General features: G+C 45.0%; 1 protein-coding gene across 1 annotated transcript; it reads right to left on the reverse strand.

Moving 5' to 3' along the window:
• Positions 1 to 14,607: 14,607 nt before the first annotated feature.
• Positions 14,608 to 19,773, reverse strand: LOC147421901 (uncharacterized). Its single transcript, XM_086503397.1, has 2 exons — positions 17,355 to 19,773; positions 14,608 to 17,249 (listed from the first exon to the last, which is right to left on the reverse strand). Exon 1 carries the CDS (start codon positions 17,943 to 17,945, stop codon positions 17,376 to 17,378), a length of 570 nt encoding a protein of 189 aa, XP_086359523.1. The 5' UTR covers positions 17,946 to 19,773; the 3' UTR covers positions 14,608 to 17,249; positions 17,355 to 17,375.
• Positions 19,774 to 20,364: the final 591 nt, after the last annotated feature.

Genomic DNA, 20,364 nt, shown 5'->3' on the forward strand with positions numbered 1-20,364 from the left:
TCCTATTAAATGCTCAAATGAATATTGTGGAATGTACTATAGGACATTCCCACTTGCTTTGCGAAGTCTAGAGCTTGAAGGTGCATGGAAAGAGAGAGAAAACAAGTACAGCTTTCTTTTCTCTTTATGTAAAAATCACATTGAGGCAGAAAGGATGTTTGTGAAAGTATGTTAGTGTATCATAATAGATTCCAAGTGTACTTTTTTACGAGACACATAATTAGCAACACTACAAGAGGCTCTTCATATTAGCGACGCTCACACAGCGACGCTCAAAAAAAAAATTCCCGACATCGCTATGAGCGTCGCAAATTTCTTTGTAAATTTGCGACGCTCATAGCGACGCTTATAGCAACGCTCATAGCGACGCCGGCTGGGGTAAAAAAATAACCGAGCGCACCCAAAAACTCAGATCTCAGATCTGAGTTTTTCGGCGCCCTCAAGCAAGGATCAGGTAACGCTCTCCCTCACTCTCTCTCTCTCTCTCTCTCTCTCTCTCTCTCTCTCTCTCTCTCTCTCTGTCTCTCTCTCTTTTTCTTCTCCACACACACACACACACACACACACGAGGAGAGGAAGGAGAGCCAGGTATGCTCCTTCCCTCTCCTCATTCTCATGTTCCCTTCCCCTCTTTCTCTCTCCCTCTCTCTCTCTCTCACACACACACATACACACACACACATAGTGTTTTTGAGAGAGAGAGAGAGAGAGAGAGTACAAACAAAAACAAAAACGCACACACACATACATAAACAAAGAATGCACACACACATTGAGAGAGAAAAAGAGAGAGAGCGCATGCATAAACAAAAAACGCACGCATTGAGAGAGAAAAAGAGAGAGAGAATATGCATAAACAAAAAACGCACACATTGAGAGAGGAAAAGAGAGAGAAAACATGCATACGATCCAAAAAAACGCACACACATTGAGAGAGAAAGAGAGAGAAACTAATTTAACGTCGTAGGAAACTAATTAAAATTAAAAGACCTAAAGATCTAGCCGACGAGGAGTTGAACTCAAGACCTATTATTCAAGAGGGAAATGGCATAATCAATCTATCATACTTGGCATGGGTGATAGAAAGGTTATACCATTTATCTCTTTTTATTGGCACACACATCCACACACGCGCACACACACAAGAAGAAGAGAGTTATAACGTCGTAGGAAACTATCTTAAAAGACGTTAAAGATTAGGTTATATGTAGACTTACATTAAATTAGATTTAGGTTTATTTTTAACTAGATTTACGTTTATTTAAGGTAGATTTAGATTTACGTTATATTAGATTAGATTTAGGTCTCCATAGACTGCGATGCCTGCATGAAGCGGGTGAAGAAAGCCCTCAATGGAATATAGGGTATTGCTACCATTACTCATGGTGGGCTCCGTCGATCCAAAAGTACTGGTGAAATGTCTTCAGAAGATAGGGAAGAAGGTGGATCTTCAGGGCGGCAAGAGTCACTACATCCCCGACACAATGACCATCTAGACAACCTCTAGTCATTAGACTTACGTTAAATTAGATTTAGCTTTATTTTTAGTTAGATTTACGTTTATTTAGATTTACGCTTATTTACGTTAGATCGAGTCCACGCAAGAATTACTTACGGTTTAGGGTTTAGAGTTACACGAACAGTGAAAAGATCTACTGTGAAAAGATGTTAAGATGAAGTGAAGTGCTACAGCTAGAGAAGAGGCAAAGGGGTTTTGTCCACTACATGCAGTATCATGTAGACGTGGGTGTGTAGATTTCTTGTACCCACAAATATAGGTATTGACCAATAAAGACGAGATTATAACCCGGTGGTTCTGATCTCCGTGCACCTCTAGACCGAGGTGTGCAGGGATTGGACATGACTAGAGAATGTGAGGTAAAGAGAGAGAGAGAGAGAGAGAGAGAGAGAGAGAGATAAGACGAAGAATGCCAATAGAATATTAAATTTGTTGTCCAGGTTATAAGTTTTTTATCCTCATTATGAGTAGCGACGAGGATGTGGGACCGTCCAACCGAAACACCTATCTCTCAACGAGGGTCTTATGTCCTTGTAATCAATGCAAGCAGGCTGTGCGACGGACAAGACGTGTTTCTTTGCAGCACGTTCGCGAATTTGGCGAGTTCGATCCATCTATTATAGATCGAGTTGTTGCCAATTATAACTCGTCGGACTCTGACGCTGGCCAACAAGTAGCAATCTTGCAACCCAATAGACGTGTTCGCAGGCACTTTGGTCAAGCAGCATATGTGAGGCCACAAGATGTAGCCTCTGACAGCTCGGGGGATGATCATGCAGAGCACATTCCCAACGAGGCAATGTTTGAGCCCGATATTGATGAAATGATCGAGACGATCATGGATTCAGAAAGGCTTATCTATGATGATATGAAAAGTGAAGCCGATACGCCATTGTATAATGGAGCACGTATGTCTAGATTGAAAGCACTCCTGGTTCTTCTCAACATGCAGGCAAAGTTTGGATGGAGTGACACTAGCGTCACAGCGCTTTTCAGGTGATCTATTACAATTAGTTTACTTTAATAGAACTCTAAATGTATAATGATCTGATAGATTTTTACACGACTGTATCATATTTTTATGTTGTGTAGATTGCTGAAAGAGCACATACTACCAGCTGACAATGTGATGCCAGATTCCCGAGATGAAGCAAGAAAGATTTTGTGAAACTTGGGGATGGATTACAATTCTATCCACGCTTGTCCTAATGACTGCATTCTTTTCAGAGGGGAATACATAGACATGGAGAAGTGTCCGAAATGTGATTCCGAAAGATATCGAGTAGATCTCCACGGGGCAAAAATTCCACAAAAGGTTTTGCGACATTTCCCTCTGCTTCCTCGCATCAAGCATTTCTTCGAATGTAAGTCCATGGCCGCCCTAGCATCATGGCATGAGGAGAATAAATCTTTGGATGGTGTGCTACGAATTCCTGCAAATTGCGTAGCGTGGAAACATATAGATGGAACATGGTCGGATTTTGCCAGGGAAGCTCGAAATTTGCGCTTAGGCCTGGCTATGGATGGCGTAAATCCATTTGGTCAAAGATCAACATCTTACAGTGTATGGCCCGTTGTCATCGTCAACTACAACATTCCCCCGTGGTTGACTACGAAGAAGGGGCACCTATGGCTAAGCTTGATTGTGCCAGGGCGATATAAAGTGGGGAATATGGATGTGTATCTTCGTCCACTATTGGAAGAGCTACAACAATTGTGGATTGGCATAGAGGTGGTGGATATGAGACGACACACAGGACGACGGAATGCTTTGATCAGAGGCATTCTAATGTGGACCATGCATGACTATCCCGGGCTAACAGAATGCTCAGGTGATCTATTGACACTCCTCACTCAGACACTGTAAATCTTGTTTTTTCCCATAGTTGATCTATTATCATGTGTATGTTAGGAAATAAGGCGTAGCTAAATAGATAATTGAGTAGATTAATTAATGGAGAGAGACAGATTTACATACACGAGATTATAGAGTAGAGAGAGAGAGAGAGAGTACACACGATATACGTGGTTCACCCAATGTGGGCTACGTCCACGGGAAAGCAGCCACTCAATGGCTTTAGTACTTCAAAACAAGAAGTAATTTACAAAGGGATTATACCCTTAATGGAGCTCCCGCCTTGCTTCACTCTCACCACCTCACACTCACCTTGTTGCATCAACTTCACACTATGAAATGTGTGTAGAAATGGCCTCCTTTTATAGGCCAAAAGGGCTGCCCTCTCTTATGAGAGACAGCCATGTGTAGCCGCCCTTGTGCGAATAAGTCCAAATCGGACCCTCCAATCCGCCCATGTGTGGCCGCCCTTGAGAAGGCAAGTCCGCTTTTGAATTCGGCCACCGGCCATTGAATTCGGCCACCGGCCACCGGCCATTGACTTCCGACCACCGGCCACCGGTCATTGACTTCCGACCACCGGCCACCGGCCAACCGACCGGTTGTTTTCTGACCACTTTCCGACCGCCGTCCGGCCATAATATTCCGGCGAAAAAAAGTCTCGGGGGCCTCCGTCCCCGAGGCCTTTAAAGTTGCCCTTGATTCTTGTCCGTGAAAATTTTGGTTTCCGGTGAGTGATTTTCCTTCACGCACGATGGCTTCTCCTCATAATGGGGGCCTTACAAATGTGCGCTTTTACCACAGAAAATTACAAGGGTAAATCAGGCTCCATACTTAACAATCTCCCACTTGGAGACTGATCTCCAAACCAAACCTGTGACTGCTTTCCATTCTGGCTTCTTATCCTTGAATGCCGATTGAAGATGAGCAAAAGCTCAACTTCTCCTTGTTGACCACCTTTGTAAACATGTCTGCAGGATTTTCACTTGTATGCACCTTTCCTAGCTTTAGTTGTCCCTCTTCCAAAAGAGTGCGTATGAAGTGATATCTCACCTCAATGTGCTTTGTCCTTGAATGAAAGGCTGAGTTCTTCGCAAGATGGATAGCGCTTTGGCTATCACTGTACAAGACACAATTGTCTTGTTTGAATCCAAGCTCTTCTAAGAATCTGTGAAGCCACAGAATTTCTTTGCTTGCCTCCGTCATTGCTACATACTCTGCTTCCGTGGTAGAAAGTGAAACCACTTTCTGCAGCTTTGAAGCCCAGCTTACTGCTGTGCCTCCAACCGTGAACACATAGCCAGTAGTGCTCCTTCGAGTATCTTTATCACCTGCCATATCTGCATCAGCATACCCTTCTAGAAAAATATCAGTTCCTCCAAAATACAAAGCATTTGTTGTTGTCCCTTTTAGATACCTAAGTATCCACTTCACAGCTTGCCAATGCTCTTTACCTGGGTTGTCCATGAACCTACTCACAACTCCCACTGCATGTGCAATGTCTGGCCTTGTCCAGACCATAGCATACATTAGAGAACCTACCGCTGCAGCATATGGAACTTTAGACATATAGGCTATCTCCTCTTGTGTCTTTGGACACATATCCTTCGTTAGTTTAAAATGACCAGCCAAAGGTGTAGAAACTGGTTTTGCATTTTGCATTGCAAACCTTTCTAGTACCTTCTTGATGTAATCTTCTTGAGATAGCTTTATTGTTTTCTTCGTCCTGTCCCTTGATATTTTCATACCAAGTATCCTCTTTGCAGCACCTAAATCTTTCATTGAAAAAGATTTGGACAGCTCCTCTTTTAGGTCTTTGATGTCTTGCATGTTAGCACTTGCAATCAACATGTCATCAACATACAACATTAGGATGATGAATTTCCCATCTCCCAAATTCTTCGTGTAGACGCAGTGATCCGAGTTGCATCTTGTGAATCCATGATCCAACATCCATCGATCAAACTTCAAGTACCATTGTCTTGATGCTTGCTTTAAACCATACAAGCTCTTCTTTAATTTGCAAACCATTTTCTCCTTACCTTTTACTTCATACCCCTTTGGTTGAAGCATGTAGATTTCCTCCTCTAAGTCACCGTGAGGGAATGCCGTATTTACATCCATTTGCTCGAGATTTAGATCATGAGCAGCCACAAGGCTTAAGACAAGCCTAATTGAGTTCATTTTTACAACAGGAGAAAATATTTCATTGAAGTCAATACCTTTCTTTTGAGAAAAACCTTTCACCACAAGCCTAGACTTGTACCTTTTCTTCCCACCTTCTTCTTCCTTTATCTTGTACACCCATTTGTTTTGAAGTGCCCACTTACCTTTAGGCAACTCAACCAACTCCCATGTTTGGTTGTAATGTAGTGAGTCCATCTCCACTTGCATGCTCTTCGTCCATTCTTCTTTGGATTCATGTTGCATAGCTTCTTCATATGATTCCGGCTCTCCAGAATCTGAGATCAAGAGATGGTTGAAGGAAGGAACAAACCTTTCTGGAGGTCTACTTGCTCTTGTAGATCTTCGGGGAATAGGTTGAGGCTCGTCATTTGGTTGACGTTGTTGCACATTGTCACCGTTTGCAGTCCTTGAGTCTTCACCGTCCTCAAGCTCCATGTACTCATCACCTGTTTCTTTTGTTTGTTTTCTTTCCAAGTAATCTTTGTACATATTTTGTTCGTTAAAAATTACATCCCTACTCCTTAAGATTTTACCATCTTCAGGATTCCATAGGCGATACCCAAAGTCTCCTTCTCCATAGCCAATGAAGAAACACTTTTTGGACTTTGCATCTAACTTTGATCTTAGGCTTCTATCTATGTGCATGAAAGCCTCACACCCAAACACTTTGAGAAATGCATAATTCACCGGTTTACCTGTCCATGCCTCTTCTGGAACTCCCCCATCCAATGCCGTTGAGGGTGACCGATTGATTAAGTACACAGACGTACTTACAGCTTCCGCCCAAAGCTCAAGCGGTAGGCCTGCATGTAGCCGCATGCTTCGTGCTCGTTCCATGATTGTCCTGTTCATTCTTTCCGAAATCCCATTTTGTTGAGGTGTCCTTGGGGTTGTCCTTTGCCTCCGAATGCCATTGCTAGCACAAAAGCTTTCAAAAGCTTGGCTGCAATATTCGCCTCCATTGTCGGATCTGAGGCATTTAACCTTGGTACCTGTTTCATTCTCCACAAAGGCTTTCCACCTTTGAAATATGGAAAATACATCGGATTTATTCTTCATGACATAAACCCATGTTTTTCTAGTCGCATCGTCTATGAATGTTACATAGTACAATGAGCCACCAAGTGATGGTGTACTTGCAGGACCCCAAACATCAGAATGAACCAACTCAAGTTTTTTATTTTTTCTTTCATTTCCTAATTTTTGAAATTTTACCCTCTTTTGTTTACCATAAACACAATCTTCACAGAACTCTAAGTCCACTTCTTTCAAACCTGGTAGAAGCTTCTTTGTTTGAAGGATTTGCATTCCTTTGGCACTCATATGCCCAAGTCGGTAGTGCCACACCGCACTGTCAACTTCTGTAGTTGCTGCACAAGCTGAAGGTTGCGTGCTAACAGCACACAAGTAAAGTGTACCGACTTTTTCACCCTTGGCAACCACCAAAGATCCCTTTGAGATCTTCCACTGTTTGTTTCCGAATGCAATGTTGTGACCTTCATCGTCCAATTGTCCTGTAGAGATCAAATTTTTGCGAAGAGAAGGAACATGCCTAACATCTTTAAGCTTCCATTCATTTCCGTTAGCAGTTTTGATAGAAACTGTACCTTTGCCGACAATCTCACAAGCTTCATCATCTCCCAAGTATACATACCCAAAATTACCTTTGGTGTAGTCTTGGAAATGTTGCTTGTGTGGTGTCGCATGGAATGAAGCCCCAGAATCTACTATCCAGGAATTAGACACATTGTTTAATGAGAGAATTAGAGCATCTTGCTCTACTTTACCTGCCACATTGGCCTCCGATGTTGGCTTGTTGTCTTGAGACTCTGTCTCCTTCTTCTTCTTGGACCAGCAATCCTTCTTGACGTGGCCCTTCTTGCCGCAGTTCCAACATTCAAGAACTGACTTTGTGCGTGACTTGCTCCGCCTTGAGCGATCACGACCCTTTTGGTTTTTGAACCTCTCCTTAGGCCTTCCTCTTGTTTCCACTGATAGTGCAGCACTTGATGATTCTCCTGTGCTTCTCCTTCGCATTTCCTCGCTTAGGAGAACACCCACAACATCATCAAACTTAAGAGTATTTGTTCCAGAGATAGAATTACTTACAGCCATCACAAGGCTGTCCCAACTATCCGGTAGAGATGATAGTATAAGGAGAGCTCGCACTTCGTCATCGAAATTGATTTTCACTGATCGAAGTTGACTTATGTTTGTGTTAAAGTCATTTAGGTGTTCTGCAACTGAACCATTCTCTGCCATCTTTAGATTGAACAAGCGCTTCATAAGAAATACCTTATTGGATGCCGATGGTTTCTCGTAGAAGTCGTCAAGTGACTTCATCAAGTCCTCCGTGGTCTTCATCTCCGAAACATTGAAGGCCACCGTTGACGCCAAGCTTAACCGGATTGTTCCCAGTGCCTTTCGATCAAGGACAATCCATGCTTCATCTGCCATTGTTGCGGGCTTCTTCGCAAGACCGCCTAGTGGCAAATAGAGGTCCTTCTGGTAGAGATAGACTTCAATCTTCATCTTCCAATGTTGGTAGTTTTTGCCGTTGAACTTCTCAATCTTGAGCTTCCCTTCCTCCGCCATAACTCCCACTCAATTCAAGGAATCCTTTCCTTGAGATAATTTAGCTACGAGCAAACCTTGCTCTGATACCAGTTGTTAGGAAATAAGGCGTAGCTAAATAGATAATTGAGTAGATTAATTAATGGAGAGAGACAGATTTACATACACGAGATTATAGAGTAGAGAGAGAGAGAGAGAGTACACACGATATACGTGGTTCACCCAATGTGGGCTACGTCCACGGGAAAGCAGCCACTCAATGGCTTTAGTACTTCAAAACAAGAAGTAATTTACAAAGGGATTATACCCTTAATGGAGCTCCCGCCTTGCTTCACTCTCACCACCTCACACTCACCCTGTTGCATCAACTTCACACTATGAAATGTGTGTAGAAATGGCCTCCTTTTATAGGCCAAAAGGGCTGCCCTCTCTTATGAGAGACAGCCATGTGTGGCCGCCCTTGTGCGAATAAGTCCAAATCGGACCCTCCAATCCGCCCATGTGTGGCCGCCCTTGAGAAGGCAAGTCCGCTTTTGAATTCGGCCACCGGCCATTGAATTCGGCCACCGGCCACCGGCCATTGACTTCCGACCACCGGCCACCGGTCATTGACTTCCGACCACCGGCCACCGACCAACCGACCGGTTGTTTTCTGACCACTTTCCGACCGCCGTCCGGCCATAATATTCCGGCGAAAAAAAGTCTCGGGGGCCTCCGCCCCCGAGGCCTTTAAAGTTGCCCTTGATTCTTGTCCGTGAAAATTTTGGTTTCCGGTGAGTGATTTTCCTTCACGCACGATGGCTTCTCCTCATAATGGGGGCCTTACAAATGTGCGCTTTTACCACAGAAAATTACAAGGGTAAATCAGGCTCCATACTTAACAGTGTATACATGCAGGGCTTCAAACAAGCGGATACAGAGCATGTGTCACATGTGGACCTAGACTGAATGCACGTAGGGCACCCTCACTGAAGAAGCAAATCTACGAAGGTGATCAAGCGTATCTTCCAGAGAATCATGTGTTACGCGACGGCTTTTTGGGAAGAGAGCCACCAAGGATGTCTGCACAAGCATGGTTAGAGCAGAAGGAGATGTGCGATGACGGATTGCCTCCAGGGATGAAGAGACTATCTCTATGGTACGAGTTACCATACTGGCCCCGACTCATGATCAATCACTTGCTCGATCCAATGCACATATTCAAGAATGTGGTTAATCTACTATGGGACCATTTGACCGGCAAGAAAGATACTTTGGGAGCCAGAGTTGACCTTAGAAATGTGGATCGTCTGGAGCAATATTGGCCGCAAACAGCGTCTGATGGATCGATAAAACTCCCTAAAGCACCATGGATTTTCACAGGAGCCCAAGAACGCAAAGTAAAAGAGACCATTCGATCTTTGCGGACCCCCACTGGCGTAATGCACTCGCTCCGAACGTGTTTTACTAAAGAAGGAAAGCTTACCGGTTTGAAGTCACACGATTGGCATAAAATGTGTCAGGTACGTTCATAGTGGACTTTAATATCATTGCATAAAATGTGGACTTTAATATCATTGTTGCACATACTTTACAGTTTATTTTACCGGTTGCCATTGAGGGATGTTTGTCTCTCGACATCCGTAACACAATCTACAAACTTGCAAAGCTGGTGCAATGGATCTCACAAGAGGAGATCAACGTAGACTCCATACCATTCACCAAACTAAATGCTGCGGAGCTTGTGTGCATGTTTGAGAAACATTTTCCTACTACAATGCTAACCATTCAGGTGCATCTTCTTGTTCACATAGTTGATGAGGTGGAAATAGCTGGCACAGTTCATTCCAGATGGATGTTCTTCTTAGAGCGTTTCGTGAAAACGCTTAAGGGATATGTGCGTCAAAAGGCACGTCCGGAGGGTAGCATGGCAGAAGGTTGGTTGGTATCAGAGTCCCTAGTGTACATTGGAGAGTGGCTAGACGGATTTGATAAATCCCGGGACACGCTATGGCGAACCATAGATGATGAGCGCATATCTGGGATTGTCATGTGCAATCTCGGTGTTGAGAAGAAGATGACGGAAGATCTAGAGACTAAAATCAACCGATTTTTCATGCTTCACAATCCAGTGATGCAAAAGTGGATTTCACAATATGAGGATGCAAAGCAAGAGCGACAAAGGGCACGAATCGAGTGGAGATGGGGAAGACGACCACCGATGCACTATCCAGCTTTTCTGGAGAGCCTACCAACCTTCATGAGCTTAAGATGGTTGCACAACCAATTGAAAAGCGCACAACAATGCGGTGACGAAGTGACTGAAGAAGAGTGGGAGTACTCTCGGGGTTGCGCGACCAAGGTAAGTTTGCAATGTACGAGTAGCAAGTGACTTTATTTATAAACGTTTGAACGGCCACTCATAATCTTTGTTCATTGTAGTATAAGTCATACACAGCAGCATGGTGTAAAGGTCGACATTTTAGGGTGGAACGAATCGACAAAAAGCGTTTTACTCAAGATTGTGGAATCATGGCAAAATTTGAACAGTCTAGTCGACGACGTTCCTCTGATGCAGATCCTGTGGTGGCGGAACTCACTTACTTCGGCACGCTGCAAGAGATTTTGAGGATCGATTACAGAGGATTTTTTGTCGACTTGTTCGACGTGCAATGGTTCAAGATAATCATGGAGGGTCGCAACGCTACTGTGCGTAGAGGAGAGTCTGGTTTTCTTGAGGTGGATTCTACTAAGAAATGGACTGACCTAAGAGACACTTTCGTACTACCCGAGCATTGTGAACAAGTAAGTATGTAAATAGTTAACATCCCCCTTTTACAAGTTATGTGCTTGAAAGCTCTCATGTGAGTTATGTGGCTCTAGCAGGTAATATTTCATCCTACAAAGTCTACATCAAACTGGTGGTACGTCATAGAGGTAGCCCCTTGTAGTGCAAGGACGTATGAAGGCTACCATGTGCCAATCACAACGACATCAATGGAGGAGATCAGTGAAGATGCTCAATCAGAAGCCGCTGCGGTGGTGCCAGACGAGCATCAAGATGCTACTACTCTATATGGGGTGCATGCAGAGGAGCTACAAAATGAAACAGAGGATATGTGTTTAAACGGAGAGCTCTATATAGATATAGGAAGTTATGCTGAGTTATGCGAGGATGAGAGAGAGATCTCTTAAAGCCACAAATATTTTATTTGAACAATTTTTCTCCGTGTTGTTAAAGCTCTGGCTCTCTAAGTACCTTCCATGGTGTATAACGCTCTTTTCTACTCGCGCTCACATCTTTTGATTGAAAATTCTGAGTTTTCGACTTGCCTCTTCTATCACTCGATTCATTGCGTCATTGTATTTATATGCGTCATTACGTCATTGTATTTAATGGTCTTTGCGTCATTGTCTACTCTATTCATTCAATATTAAGTTTAAATATTCGTGTGTTTAATGCAGGTATGGATGATGAGGAGTTTCTTTCTTCTTTGTCACCGCAGCAGAGACAGTGGTACGTGGAGCGTCATCGCTCTGGCGCATCATCGCGCGTTCCTACTCTATCCGCATCTCCCTCTCTTTCGGAGCATTCGGCGTGCTCCGAAGCTTCGGCGTCGACGAGACGAGCTTCACACTCGTCTAGACACCGGCGCTCTAGTGGTGGCGGTGGCGGTTGTTGTGGGGATTCCGCCACCGATGCCTCCACACCGCCTCGTGTTCGACGAGGCTCTTTACCCTCCCCTTCTTTGCCCGCCCCCACACCAGCCACAGCATCGCCATCTACGCCAGGTCTTGCACGGCTGACTGTTCCTAGAAGCTACACACCTCTACCTACTCCGCCAGGAGCCACCCCACTCGACACTCCTCGCTTCGGGGCCCAGACGCCGATGGAGACACCTGACGTCCGTACCCCCATCGACACGCCGCTAGAGACCCCTGCTGGGACACCCAGGTTCACGCGTCACCGGCCAGAGGGCTTGCCTTACTCCGTCGACATCAGCGGCGGCATCATCATGGATGATGATGGCAAGAAGGTGATCTCGCGCATGCGTGGTCTTTGCTCTCAGCTGTTTAGACACTACATACTAAACAAATGGAGTGAAGTACCAAGTGATTTAAAAAACAGAGTCATCAGCATACTTCATGATGAGTTTCCCGTTCCAACACGGGATCAGTGCTTCAATGAAGACCTGATGAAGATTCGAATGCGCGAATACTGCAAACACAAGCTTTCCGAAGTGCAAAAAGCAATCAAGAATGGGTGGAACAGGCCAGAATGGCTGGCCAAAGAAGATTGGAAGAATGCGAAGAAAGCAGCGCGCGAGAATCCCGACAAGTGGAAGCAACAAAAGGATGCAGCCAGAGCGCGAGTAGAGGCAGGGAGCTCGCACCACTTCAGGAGCGGTGGATGGGCATCATTTGAGGCTGATTTTGTAAGTGTTTTCACATTGCTCTTTATGCATGTTCGATAGTTTAGGGTTTATGAGTTTTTTAGTTCTAACATAATGAAATCTTTGTATGTTTTGAAAGTGGTCGATGACAGGACGTGATCCCACACCGTACGAGCGCGAGTACGCAGGCAGGAAGGGCTTAAACGCCCTGATGGACTTTCTCAGTTCTCGCGGCGGCATGGTTAGTATTAGGGTTTACTCTTTTTTATTTTTTGTATTGTTTTATAAATGTCGTTATATGTTTATACTTACTGAAAGCTGTCTTATTGTCTTTTTTTGCAGAATCCGACAGATACGCCGCTTGGACGCGATGAGACGTCTGACTAGACGACGTCAGTTTAGCCGTAGCTAGATAGCATTAGTTTAGGGTTTCTCATAGCTTATGTATCATGAGACGGATTTTATACGTCTTTTTGAACCATGTATATTATTACATTTGTCACCGCAGTTCCTTTTGCCAATCAATTCTTTATGCCTATGATGTTGTACAATTGTCATTATTACATTTGCCAATCAATTCATTTTGCCTATGATGTGTACAATTGCCAATTTTGCAAACAATGCGTTTTGTGGGTGACTATTTTGGGTCTATTATCTACCATTGCACTTTTTTTAAAAAGTGAATCAAGTACAATATGGTTGATGGGTGGCAGGGCATTTGAATGCCCTGCCACCAAAAAAAATTCTGAATGCACTGCCACCAAAAAAAAATTCTCTCGGGCGTCGCTATAAGCGTCGCTATTTATGGCTCTGTAGCGTCGCTATGAGCGTCGCTATAAGCGTCGCTATTTATGGCTCTGTAGCGTCGCTATGAGCGTCGCTATAGTCTTCTGTGTGAACGTCGCTATATGCGTCGCTATGAGCGTCGCTATATAGCGACGCATATAGCGACGACTATAGCGACGCTCTCGTAGCGACGCTCGTAGCGACGGTTTTAGCGACGCCGGGGGTTATAAAAACCCAGTGTATTTCCGTCACTAACAGCGTCACAAGAGCACACAAACTCTTGTAGTGCAAGCTCATCATGATCTATAACTTTTTGTAGGGAGATCCTCAAATCTATGCACCAATGTGTCATTCGGATGGGTCCCAAACGACGTCAACAAAGCCTAAGGATAGTGGATTGATCAAAGTAGTGGTTCTAAATGGAGGTAAAGGTTCCATAATTGGACCCCTTCGAGTTATCCTCTGCCATTGAGCTTATTGAAGCTAGAAAAGAGGCATGGAGATGTTTTTCCAGTATTTCCTAGAGCCATTAGTCGATGAGCTTGAAGTAGCCTTTGTGGAGGGATTCACTCTAAATTTCAACTATCCAACATCTTGCATCTTTGAGAATACAAAAAATGTTGGGGAAAATTGTAATCTTTAAGAAATCTTTATGTCATGGACCGAAGATCATCCCGCCCAGTGTAAGTTAGGACTTTAAAAGATGGAGGAAAGAACAGATACAGAAGAGATGTAGCACCTATGAAAAAGATATCAGAGGGTGTTCGAATACCAAAGTATGTTTATACAAATAGCAGATACCTTGCAAGATATCCACCTGCGAAAAGGCATGTTGATGAGACGTTAGATGTTATACTTAAATCGAAAAGGGAAAAGACTAAGGCTGAATGCAATAAGGTTTTATCTAAGGCTGGCCTAACAAGAGAATCGCCACTTTGACGATTCTATCACTTATATGGATTTGAAATCAATCTTGACCTTGTCTATGATGTGATGCATATTTTGGCATTGAACTTATTTAAGAAATTCACTAGGACCTTCTTTGATAAGGTCAAAGATACAGAAATGTTAAAGAGCATAGAGTGTGCAATAAAGAAAATATCAAATGCAATACCACGAATGCTTCGTAATGGTGGGAGATGGCCCATAAATGTTGTCAGGCATCATGGTACCTTCATTGCAAAGGAGCACCAAAAGTTCATGTAGTGGTGCCATCATGGTACCTTCATTGCAAAGGAGCACCAAAAGTTCATGTAGTGGTGCGTATCACATATCTTAAAGTGTGTCAAGCATTGACCAGACTTTAAAAGATGTTGAAATGATTTTGGTTGACATATCACATGTCTTTTATAACTACACTCGCCTCCATGGATGGTCAAGAGAGAGCATCAATGCTGCTAGGCACCTATTTTCAGCATGGAGAATTATCATGGATGAGGAAGAGGGTGAGAACGTCTCACCACTTGAGCATGTTGCAGGTATTTATTGGATTGATTTATGTTGTTTTTGCAATACAAAAAAGAATAGACGTTGGAAAGGGAGAAATGGGAAAACCACCAGCACATAAACTCGATGCCTCTATATAGCTCAGTGATCTCACAGCACCCCTATCCCCTAGTAAACACGCACCTAAGCACACAATCTGGAAACAATTATTGACCAAGCCCAATCCCGACCATCCGTGACTATACACACTCGATCCCAAAGCATACAATGATAGCTTCTACCTTTGAGCCTTCAAAGCACCATACTCTGCATCTCAAAACTGGTTGACACATATACTCTTGTCCGATCGTTCACATGTGCAACACCCACAAATATGTAACTCTATATTCACCAACACACATAGTCTTGCACAATCCCTTGTACATAAGACACTTGCACACAAACTAATCACATGTACTACAAACCAATCACATGTACTACAAACGAGAGGGATACACTCAAATGCTATACACATAGACCATCATAATTTTGATACACTTGGCTTTGATTAATACAGTGTACTGTGATGCTTTCAATAAAAAGGTATCCTCTCCTCTCTTGGGCCGGGCAAACTCTTCTGTCGATGGGACTTGCAATAGACAGCCCTTCGTCTTGCCTCATGGGAGCTTCGATAATCCCGGATCAATTGCCCTTGGCCTCTCTCTTGGCGACCCTCGGCCCTTCACCTTCTCTGCAGCTTTGCCCTCTGGCGGCTCTCCCCTGTGGACGGCCACCTGGCTCCTTCTCGCCTTCAAATGCTGGCTCCCTAGTCCCTTTGTAGCACTGCCCTGCAGCCTTCTCAGCTCGTGACCTCCCCCTTCACTGACGGCCAACTCCTGGCCCTCTGTAGTACTGCCCTCAATCACCACCTAATGGCGACCTTCCCCTACATCTCCTGCAGCCCTTCCTCCTCTTACTTTCGGCCCTTGGCGGTCTCTCACTCCCCAGGCGGCTCCCTGGCATACCCCGCCTTCAGCCCTGCTTGCCTAACCTCACCTGCAGTCGACCACCCGACCCTCCTCTGCTTATGACGTCGTCAACCTGCTGTCCATGGCTGCCTTTGAGCTCTTCCTGATGCAGCCACCACCACCACACAGGCTCTCCGTCCTCCTTGCCTAACTACCTTTGACCAATAGCGACCTCGCTATTGGTCGCTTCTCTCTGCCTCCGACCCCCTCTGCATGCAACTGGCCACCTCTTTGTATCCCTCTCGTCCTCATGCACGCCCAAGTGGCGGTCCCTCTGGCCCTTCTCCCTTGCAACTCCTTCCACCTGTCGACCTTCCAAATAGTGCTACTCGTCGACTGCAGCATGACAGCAATATGTTTTTTTTTTTAATATTAATAGCTTTTAAAAAAACTTCGGGCTTAGCCCCCTTGCACATGCCAATATCTCCAATCCAACAAAGCCTTCGTAGTTGGTAGTGTGGACAATCCCCCGGCGATGCAATTGGGTTGCAATCAATACCGTCCACCACTCAGAGAAAAGCACGACTGCTACAAGTGTCGGAAACCTTCGAACATCATCTGCTTGAGCGGGCTTCATGCATCTAGCGAGCCTCGAGATTGCTAAGATAGTGAAAGCATCCAATCATATTACATACCATGGTGCTAACGGACGATTGCACCCAACCCATACGGTGGAAATTCATCCTCGCTCTCGTCAAGTAGAGTCTCTTGTAGAGTCCTCTGATCCAGCACCCCTTGCCTCGTTCCCAACCTTGTGATATAAGCATATGTTCCTGCCACCTGTGATAACAAAAAAACACCTGGAGCTTTGACTAGCGCGTGCTCCAACTCGGTGTACCTGGATCCAGGCTCCATCAAATATCTGCTGAAGGTGTTTGTCATTTGCCTGCAAACTGCCATGCATGGACTTCTTGCACTTCCATAGATCGACACAGTTTGGCTGTACCATCATTGCCCACCCCCTCGTTGAGCTTTATGCTCAACCACAGTATTATTTAGGTAAAATAAGTATGTATAGAGAGAATGATATAAAATAGAGCTATAGACTGCATAAGAAAAATGATAGTGGTTATATAGATAGGTGAGATATAGAGAGAAGAGCATCTGCTACTGCATCACCCACCAGGGTCAAATGGAAAGCCATAGGCTCTCCCAAGCATAGTGTAAACTCCACCTGGATCAAAAATATGGCTTTGATCATCACCATCTAGCTGAAACACAAATACGCGTCATCCCTGCTTTGCACTTGTAACTTTATCAATCAACCAGTCATGTAGACCTTCATAGCAACACCCTTCAAAAAGTTGTATACATGGACCATTTTCACGCTCCAAACACACATGCACCTCCTGGAAAGCCTTTGCATCACATGTCTCCCCGCCAATAGTTAGCGAGCTCTCCATGGCTTCGTCTTCTTTGAAAAACACAACCTGTAGCAAGAGGCATAGTGGTGCTTGCATAACAACCTTTATCAACAGACCCATCAGCAGCATAACACCAACCTGCGACATCCAGTCATCCAAAACAAACCTTGTCAAAACCTCATTTGTAGGCTCTTCAAGCGGTAATGGAGCAGACTCATAGCCTTGAGTATCCTGTATCCTCACCATAGCTTTAGCAACCAAAACCTACGATTCGACATCTATATCAACCACCGGCTCATCGAATCCCCAATCATCTTCATCAAGACATTCCTCTTCAGCCAGCATGGCCTGACCATCACAAGGCATGAGAGAGGGTTGCCCAACCCCTTGGTCTTCGCAAATTGGCTCTTTACCTGCAACCTTCTGTTCTTTGACCAAATTATCGACAAACATAACATCATAGGTCTCATACCTTGAGAAACCAGACTCCGTTTGCCATGTGCTATCCGTATCCAAGGCACTGCTATAGCTCGAACACAGCTCAGCTTTCTCCACAAAGCTCACTGACTTTGGCACTTCAGCTGTCTTCTCCCCTGCTTCTTTTTCGGAAGGCACTTGGTCAAGCACATCAGGCGGTACTCGGTAGACTCCTCTCTGCACCTGCTGAGCCCTGGTTGGCACTTCTTCCATCTCTTCTACCGTGGCATTAGCTTCATGTGCTCTGATCACATTCATATCAACAAAAGGAGCTTTTATCTCATGATGCTCTTCAATTTGTTTGGGCCTAGGTCCACTGGCTTCCGTGAATGCCGATTGTAGCAATCCTACTTCCATCTTCTTCTTTATCTTTCGGCTCTTTGCTATGGCAACTCTGACGGCTTCATCATAAGTGCTTGGATCTTCATACTCGACTCTCTCACGAACATAGGGATGCAAGCATGATAGAAACCTTCCGAGCTTCAAATATCCCGCAGTGGTTGCTTCGGTAGCAGCCGCCAATTCTCCCCAATAAGCTTCAAATTTATCAACAAAAGCATCAAAATTTGCACTTCATCCTGCTGCAAACCTTTGATCTTTGCATCTGCTTCCGAAGCCGACACGACCTTTCGATACCATTGTAAGAACTGTTCGCAAAATCCGATCCAAGTTTGCTTGTGTACACCTTCTAAGCCATCGAACCAAACTTTTGCTTTACCTCGTAGCACCAAAGGTAGAGTTTGGAGCTTTGCTTCATCACCTGGCATCCGTAGTACTATCAGCATAAATAGCTCAAAATCGACTATCCAATCGTCAGCATCTCCATCTCCTTTGACCACTGGACCAAACTCTTGCTTCATCTTGACTCAAGATCACCTTGTTAGGAAGCAATCAGTGAGTCCTCCGTGGGGGCACCACAAGATGGAAAGGGGGAAATGGGAAAACCACCAGCACATAAACTCGATGCCTCTATATAGCTCAGTGATCTCACAGCACCCCTATCCCCTAGCAAACACGCACCTAAGCACACAATCTGGAAACAATTATTGACCAAGCCCAATCCCGACCATCCCAGACTATACGCTATCGATCACAAAGCATACAATGATAGCTTCTACCTTCGAGCCTTCAAAGCACCATACTCTGCATCTCAAAATTGGTTGACACATATACTCTTGTCGGATCGTTCACATGTGCAACACCCACAAATATGTAACTCTATATTCACCAACACACATAGTCTTGCACAATCCCTTGTACATAACACACTTGCACACAAACCAATCACATGTACTACAAACGAGAGGGATACACTCAAATGTTATACACATAGACCATCATAATTTTGATACACTTGGCTTTGATTAATACAGTATACTGTGATGCTTTCAATAAAAAGGTGTCCTCTCCTCTCTCTTGGGCCGGGCAAACTCTTCTGTCGATGGGACTTGCAATAGACAGCCCTTCGTCTTGCCTCATGGGAGCTTCGATAATCCCGGATCAATTGCCCTTGGCCTCTCTCTTGGCGACCCTCGGCCCTTCACCTTCTCTGCAGCTTTGCCCTCTGGAGGCTCTCCCCTGTGGACGGCCACCTGGCTCCTTCTCGCCTTCAAATGCTGGCTCCCTAGTCCCTTTGTAGCACTGCCCTGCAGCCTTCTCAGCTCGTGACCTCCCCCTTCACTGACGGCCAACTCCTGGCCCTCTGTAGTACTGCCCTCAATCACCACCTAATGGCGACCTTCCCCTACATCTCCTGCAGCCCTTCCTCCTCTTACTTTCGGCCCTTGGCGGTCTCTCACTCCCCAGGCGGCTCCCTGGCATACCCCGCCTTCAGCCCTGCTTGCCTAACCTCACCTGCAGTCGACCACCCGACCCTCCTCTGCTTATGACGTCGTCAACCTGCTGTCCATGGCTGCCTTTGAGCTCTTCCTGATGCAGCCACCACCACCACACAGGCTCTCCGTCCTCCTTGCCTAACTACCTTTGACCAATAGCGACCTCGCTATTGGTCGCTTCTCTCTGCCTCCGACCCCCTCTGCATGCAACTGGCCACCTCTTTGTATCCCTCTCGTCCTCATGCACGCCCAAGTGGCGGTCCCTCTGGCCCTTCTCCCTTGCAACTCCTTCCACCTGTCGACCTTCCAAATAGTGCTACTCGTCGACTGCAGCATGACAGCAATATGTTTTTTTTTAAAAATATTAATAGCTTTTAAAAAAACTTCGGGCTTAGCCCCCTTACACACGCCAATATCTCCAATCCAACAAAGCCTTCGCAGTCGGTAGTGTGGACAATCCCCCGGCCATGCAATTGGGTTACAATCAATACCGTCCACCACTCAGAGAAAAGCACGACTGCTATAAGTGTCGGAAACCTTCGAACAGCATCTGCTTGAGCGGGCTTTATGCATCTAGCGAGCCTCGAGATTGCTAAGATAGTGAAAGCATCCAATCATATTACATACCATGGTGCTAGCTGACGATTGCACCCATCCCATACAGTGGAAATTCATCCTTACTGTCGGCAAGTAGAGTCTATTGTAGAGACCTCGATCAAAATCCCATAGCATAAACTTCATGGCACCAGCTTCCAGCACCCCTTGCCTCGTTCCCAACCTTGTGATATAAGCATATGCTCCTGCCACTTATGATAACAAAAAAACACCTGTAGCTTTGACTAGCGAGTGCTCCAACTCGGTGTACCTGGCTCCTGGCTCCATCAAATATCTGCTCAAGGTGTTTGCCATTTGCCTGCAAAGTGCCATGCATGGACTTCTTG

This window comes from Adiantum capillus-veneris, chromosome 27 (assembly GCF_014529385.1).
Source record: "Adiantum capillus-veneris isolate H3 chromosome 27, ASM1452938v2, whole genome shotgun sequence".
Lineage (NCBI taxonomy): Eukaryota > Viridiplantae > Streptophyta > Polypodiopsida > Polypodiales > Pteridaceae > Adiantum > Adiantum capillus-veneris.

Bases quoted from the DNA above. Each gene is read 5' to 3' on its own strand.
- LOC147421901 (XM_086503397.1), bottom strand. From the start codon at position 17,945: ATGGAAGTAGGATTGCTACAATCGGCATTCACGGAAGCCAGTGGACCT.